Source organism: Salvelinus sp. IW2-2015, unplaced genomic scaffold, assembly GCF_002910315.2.
Source record: "Salvelinus sp. IW2-2015 unplaced genomic scaffold, ASM291031v2 Un_scaffold1616, whole genome shotgun sequence".
In the NCBI taxonomy this organism is placed as follows: domain Eukaryota; kingdom Metazoa; phylum Chordata; class Actinopteri; order Salmoniformes; family Salmonidae; genus Salvelinus; species Salvelinus sp. IW2-2015.
Window position 1 is genome coordinate 179,589 of NW_019943035.1, and position 7,500 is coordinate 187,088.

At 41.5% G+C, this 7,500-nt stretch overlaps 1 protein-coding gene across 1 annotated transcript in view; it reads left to right on the top strand.

The window, feature by feature from the left end:
- Positions 1-7,230, top strand: part of LOC112071444 (FRAS1-related extracellular matrix protein 2-like) — a gene marked incomplete at its 3' end in the record, with an annotated part of 26,545 nt that extends 19,315 nt beyond the window's left edge. The window contains exon 4 of the mRNA XM_070439400.1: positions 7,142-7,230. Within this exon, the coding sequence (XP_070295501.1) occupies positions 7,142-7,230 (89 nt within the window). The remainder of the gene's footprint in view (positions 1-7,141) is intronic.
- Positions 7,231-7,500: the final 270 nt, after the last annotated feature.

Sequence of the window (7,500 nt, forward strand, 5' to 3'; positions counted from 1 at the left end):
TGGACTCCAATCAAGTTGTAGAAACATCTCAAGGATGATCAATGGAAACAGGATGCACCTGAGCTCAATGTAGAGTCTCATAGCAAAGGGTCTGAATACTTATGTAAATAAGGTATTTCTGTTTATTTTAAAATTTCTGTTTATAATTAAATTAATTATTGCACAAATTTTATGTTTTGCAAAAATGTCTGAAAACCTGTTTTCGCTTACTCATTATGGGGTGTTGTGTGTAGATTGCTCAGGAAACGTTTTTATTAAATCGATTTTAGAATAAGGCTGTAACGTAACAAAATGTGGAGAAAGTCAAGAGGTCTGAATACTTTCCAAGGGCACTGTATACTACAGTTATTTTTCTACAATATGTATTCAATAGTTAACTGTAAATACTACGGTAAATACTATAGTTTTCACTGTAGTGTTTTTCCTGACTTTAGATCGCAAAAACACTACAGTGAATACTATAGTATTTATACAATATTATACTATAGTATTTTTTGTATATGTGCTGTTTCTTTCTGGTTGAGTCAATGCAGTATTACTCTCAGCGGCAGGTTTCCTAGCAGATTAAGTCTAATTCTACAATTCACTTTCAGTGGAATCTTGTTGAACATTTTTAGTTGACCATTTTATTCTCTGTTAAACATTTTTTGTCCAGTGGTTTATTTAATCTGGGTCCTGGAATCTTCATGCCAGGTTTCCCAGACAGAGATTAAAGAGACTATCCATAAGATTTGCAAAATTTTTTTTTTGCCAGTAGTTCAAGAGCCAAAACTGGTCCCCGAAAATTGTGTACTAAATCATATCTGTGCAGATATGTGCAGCACATCATTACTCAATCTCAAATCAAAGTATATTTGTCTCACAGATTTTCAGATGTTAAAGCAGGTGCAGCGGGAATACTCTCTCTGCTGTGTGTGCACTCAAATGGGGAGGGGCTGAAGCTCATTGGCTGGAACTCAAATTGCTAGGGTGGCTGGCCCACGTGGGAATTTTTTTTAATTGAAAATGGCGCCTAACATCTTCCAGAGAACAGTTGCTTTCAAACTAGGGATTTATTTCGTTGCTAGGTGAAGTAAAATAGTAATTATGCTCATAGATTATGCATGTATGAACCAAAGTTCCGGAGCATGTCTTTAAGCCTATATTTCTGTTAAAAAAATTCCCTTTCAGTCTATATTCTCTACTGAGCCCAGAAGTAGGCTTAATTATTCTGTCTCTGGAAAACTGTCCCTCCGAGTTGATAAACACACGCTGGAGGGGTGATAAGAAATGGAAACAGCAACTCAGCGTGATACCAGAGTGAGAAATACACACGCGCACGCACACACACACTCACACACACACACACACACACACACGCACACGCACACGCACACGCACACACACACACACGATACACGTTACACCACCGCACCACGCACACACACGCCACACACACACACATACACACACACACGCACACTTCACACGCACACGCACACACACAGCACGATATCCATCACCCACAACGCACTTCATGATCACGCCACACACACACACAGCACACGTACACCGTACACGTACACGCAACACGCACACGTCTACACACAACTACACACACACCACGTACCGACACGTACACGCACACGCACACCAGCACACACATCTACACACATCACACGAACACAACACCTACTTGAGCACATGGCCCGCACATCACCGACCCACCCACACACACACACGCACACACACACACATACACACACACACGCACACGCACACGCACACGCACACACACACACACACGATACACACACACGCACATGCACGCACACACACACCCACACACACACACGCACACACACACACATACACAGCACGATACACACACACGCACACACCACACACGATACAAGAGGTGCGCTGTTACAGCAGAGCTGATTGATACGTTGGTAAGTGGACACCTTCCGTCTCTTGAACAATGATATGACAGAGAGAGAGATAGAGAGAAAAAGGGAGAGTGAGATTTTTTTTAAAGAGCGGGGGAGGGAGAGAAAGAGAAAGGTGAGATAGAAGGGGAAGAAGGAGAGAGTGGGACAGCTTCCGTCTTTAAACAATGATATGACAGATAGATAGAGAGAACGAGGGAGAGAAAGATAGAGAGCGCAGAGGGAGAGATAGAGAGAGAGAACGAGACAGAGAGAGACGAGGAGACATACAGAGAGGAGCGAGACGAGAGAGAGAGCGAGACAGAGAGAGAGAAGAGAGAGAGAGAGAGAGCGAGACAGAGAGAGAGAGAGAGAACGAGACAGAGAGAGAGCGAGGGAGAGATAGAGAGAGAACGAGACAGAGAGAGAGCGAGGGAGAGATAGAGAGAGAGAGCGAGGGAGAGATAGAGAGAGAGAGCGAGGGAGAGATAGAGAGAGACGGAGAGATAGAGAGAGAGAGCGAGACAGAGAGAGAGCGAGACAGAGTGAGATAATCAGTGGGTGAGCCAGTCTTAAAGGATAATTCCACCAATTTTCAACAGCATCATTATCTCCAGCACCAGTGAGGAAACGGAACATTTTTATGTTGTATAAAAAAAGTTAAACAGTTCCACACGCTGACATCGTCAAAAGTGATTTTCAAACACGATGCGATATACACTAAGTGCACAAAACATTAGGAACAGCTTCCTATTATTGAGTTGCACCGTCGAATCAGCCTGAATTCGTCGGGGCATGGATTCTGCAAGGTTTCGAAAGCATTTCACAGGCATGCTTGTTGACTCCAATGCTTCCAACAGTTGTGTCAAGTTGGCTGGATGTCCTTTGGGTGGTGGACCATTCTTGATACACACAGGGAACTGTTGAGTGTGGAAAAACCCAGCAGCGTTGCAGTTCTTGACACAAACCGGTGCACCTGGCACCTACTACCATACACTGTTCAAAGGCACTTAAATATTTAGTCTTGACCATTCACCCGCTAAATGGCACACATTCACAATCCATGTATCAATTGTCTCAAGGATTAAAAATCCTTCTTTAACCTGTCTCCTCCCCTCCATCTACACCGATTGAAGTGGATTTAACAAGTATGGATCATAGCTTTCACCTGGATTGACCTTGACAGTCTATGTCATGGAAAGAGCAGGTGTTCTTAATGTTTTGTACACTCAATGTATTTACTGTGTTTATAGGTAACTGCCAAAATAAAGGAAACACTTCCAGTAAATGAGGGATACAAATTATATTGAAGGCAGATGCTTTCACACGAAGGTGTGGTTCCTGAGTTAAATAAGACTTTAACATCCCATCATGCTTAGGGTCATGTAAAAAAATGCTAGGTAGTGTAACGGAATTCGTCCTCCTCATCTGAGGAGGAGTAAGAAATGTCAGACCAATGCGCAGCGTGGTAAGTATCCATAATGCCTTTTAATGAGAATGAATACGACAAAATACAAAACTAACAAAGTGAAACAAAATGAAAACCGAAACAGTCCCGAATGGTGAAAACACTGAAACGGAAAATAACCACCCACAAAACCCAGGTGGAAAAAGGCTACCTAAGTATGATTCTCAATCAGAGACAACTAACGACACCTGCCTCTGATTGAGAATCATACCAGGCCAAACGAACAAACCAACATAGAAAAACGAACATAGATAACCCACCCAACTCACGCCCTGACCACACTAAAACAAAGAAATAACAAAAGAACTAGGGTCAGAACGTGACAGGTAGGCCATTATTGTGTACATTGTTTTAATTTAGCTTCGACACACTATGGTTCAAACAGTAGGACTTTTCTTTTTTTTTACCAAAAAAAAGTATTTTTATCCACAGACCAATGCACTTCTTTCACTGGTTTGGTGCTAGACATAAAGAGTATTAGGTTAAAAAAAGAGAGTGGTGTAATAGTCCTTTAATGTTTATTCGCTTCAAACAGCATTTGAGGATATTTTCGTAACCAGTGTGAAATCTTACTTGAAAGCTTTTCTCAGTATCATCAAGTTCTGATTTGACAGCTCTTTGCATTTCACTGTTGTTTAAACTGACTCATCGTTTTTCTTTGTAATAAAAGTCAGTAACAATAAAAAATAGTTATGAATAACTTTACTTTTCTCAAAAGTCAAGCTGCCTGCTACAGTATGTACTGTACAAGTTGTAGAAACATCTCAAGGATGATCAATGGAAACAGGATGCATCTGAGTTCAATGTCGAGTCTCATAGGAAACGGACGAAATACTTACGTAAATTAGATATTTCAGTTTTGTATTTTTTTATTACATTCGCAACAATAAAAATGAATAATGTTTTTGCTTTGTGATTATAGGGTATTGTGTTAATAGATTGATGTGGATTTTTTTTAAATCCATTTTAGAATAAGGCTGTAACGTAACAACATGTGAAATAAGTCAAGTGGTCTGAATACTTTCCGAATGTTACTGTAAATATGCTAAATAGTAAACCATAGGAGGAAAACAGAAGATGTGTTCGGAGGATCAGATACTATTCAAAATGCATTAATACATAAAATCAATCAAATGTATTTTATATAGCCCTTCTTACATCAGCTGATATCTCAAAGTGCTGTACAGAAACCCAGCCTAAAACCCTCAAAACAGCAAGCAATGCAGGTGTAGAAAGTAACCAACCAATGCTTTGTAAATTACTGTAAAAAGTTAAATTAATAGCCCGGGCCTTTATTTCCTTCAATCACTTAACACAACTGGTTCATGTTAGAGACAGGCTTCAATTTCAGCCAGAAATACAAATCATAGAAAAAGGAACATAGAATGCCCAGCCAAATCACACCCTGACCAAACCAAAATAGAGACAGGGTAGAGGCATGACAATTTCAGCCTGGTGTCTTTTCCTTATTTGCGAAACGGCTTTTTGCTCACAAAAATGTTGAAAAGACGACCTCACTGACCACCAGTATGACCAGAATAAGCATTAAAATAACAAAACCTTCGCAGATCAGACTTGCAAAGATTAGGCAGCCTATCATACACCTATCATATAGCCTCGCTATTGTTATTTTACTGCTGCTCTTTAATTATTTGTTACTTTATTCTTTATTTATTTTTTTTACTTATTTTTTTTAAACTTAATTAACACTTTTTTTTTTTAACTGCATTGTCGGTTAAGGGCTTGTTAAAGTAAACATTTCACTGTAAGGTCTATATTCGGCACATGTGACAAATAACAATTTGATTTGATTTGATACACCCCCAATTTCACGCTTCAGCACGGTGGACAGCAGTACCGGTAGCATTCGTGCAATGCAGTGTTTTTCTTTTTGGTTAGCAACGATGACAGAGTAAATAAAACATGTCTTTAATTCACATGGGAACATCAGAGCTGTGTCCATGGTGTCCGCGTAAACAATTTATTTAGATCGGACGTTTATTTGAAAAAAGGCATTTATTTGCTGAAACGTGTTCCGATTCCCGGCTATTAAAAGGGACAAGCGGCTATTTGAGACTTCTTTTAAGTTTTTATGTGAATGCATATTTATTGAAACCCATCGCCCCTTGAAGAGTAGCGTGGGCTATTAATGACGCCTCTGCCATATGTTTCTCTCGTCCTTATGAAGCCGTTTAAAAATAATATAAACACTGTTCTTGGCGGTGAAAGTGGCCATTTTCTAAAGGTTGAAGGAAGGGGTGGGTGACGGTGGACATTTTCTGAAGACTGACATAAATGTTCAAGGATCTACAGGAGTACACACAAAGTATGCACATACTGTACATACCCATAGAAATACATAAATCCGAAAGACGTATTTCTATTTGATAAAATAGCCTTTGTAAAAAAGATACATGACATATGAGGAGCATTAAGATCACTAGTATGCTAGAGTTTATTTTCTGTTCAGAAAACAGCTTGTCAATTAACATGTTCTCCTTCCCTCCTCCTGTTCCTCTTCCTCCTCCTTCTCTTCTTCTTCATCTTCTTCCCCCCCTCCTCCTCTTCCTCTTCCTTCTTTCTTCTTCATCTTCTTCCCCCTCATCCTCTCATCCCCCTCCTCCTCCTTCCTTCTTCCTTCTTCTTCATCTTCTCCCTCATCCTCTCTCCCCTCCTCCTCTCTCTTCCTTCTCTTCTTCTTCATCTTCTTCCCCTCATTCTCCTCTTCTCCTCCTATTCCCCTCATCTTCCTCCTCCTTTTTTTCTCCCTCCTCCTCCTCCTCCTCTTCTCCTCCTTCTCCTCATCTTCCTCTCCTCCTCCTCCTTCTCTCCTCCTTCTACTCTTTCTGCTCTTCTCATCCTCTTCCTCATCCTCCTCCTCTTTGTTCTCTTCCTCTTCTCCTCTTCCTCCTCTTCCTCTCTTTCTCCTCTTTCTCCTCTCTTCTCCTCTTTTCCTCCTCTTCCTCCTTCTTCTCTTCTCTCTTCTCATCCTCCTCCTCCTCCTCCTTCTCCTTATCCTCTTTCTGCTCTTCCTCTCCTCTTCCTCCTCCTCCTTCTCTTCCTCCTTATCCTCTTTCTGCTCTTCCTCATCCTCATCCTCCTCCTTTCTCTTCTCTTCTTCTTCATCTCTTCCCCCTCATCCTCCTCATCCCCTCCTCCTCTTCCTCTTCCTTCTCTTCTTCTTCATCTTCTCCCCCTCATCCTCCTCATCCCCCTCCTCTTTCCTCTTCTTTCTCTTCTTCATCTTTTCCCCCTCATTCTCCCTCTTCCTCTCCTATTCCCCTCATCTTCCTCCTCCTTTTTCTTCTCCCCCTCCTCCTCCTCTCCTCTTCCTCCTCCTTCTCCTCATCTTCCTCCTCCTCCTCCTCCTTTCTTCCTCCTCTACTCTTTCTGCTCTTCCTCATCCTCTTCCTCATCCTCCTCCTCTTTGTTCTCTTCCTCCTTCTCTCTTCCTCCTCTTCCTCCTCTTTCTCCTCTTTCTCCTCTTTCTCCTCTTTCTCCTCCTCCTCTTCTCCTTCTTCTCTTTCTGCTCTTCCTCATCCTCCTCCTCCTCCTTCTCTTCCTCCTTATCCTCTTTCTGCTCTTCTCATCCTCTTCCTCCTCCTCCTTCTCTTCTCCTTATCTCTTTCTGCTCTTCTCATCCTCATCCTCCTCCTCTTCCTTCTCCTCCTCCTCTCCTCCTCTCCTCGGCCTCTCTTTCCTCTTCCTCCTCTTCCTCCTCTTCCTTCTCCTCCTTTTCCCCTTCCTCCTCCTCCTCTCTTTGTAGCTGACATTGATGACCTAAAGATCTGCTATGTGTTAAGAAATGATGAGAACGCAACCACAGACCTCTTCCTCTTCTCTGTGAAGACAACGGTAAAGACTGTCACCCTGTTGACACACACACACGCGCTATGCAGTCTACTCAGTCTGCATATTTTTCAGCAAAATATTAAATGCTGCATTTCTTGTTGGTTGTCTCCTGCATAGTTACCAGTTTGTTGTCATGGAATTAGAGATGTTGTTATAATTGACTGCAGATAAAGATATAATTTGAATAGCTGGAGGTAATATTGAAACAGCAACGAGAAAAAAAGACTAATCGTCAAGACTATAGAGGACACATGAGACTCTAAGACATGTACT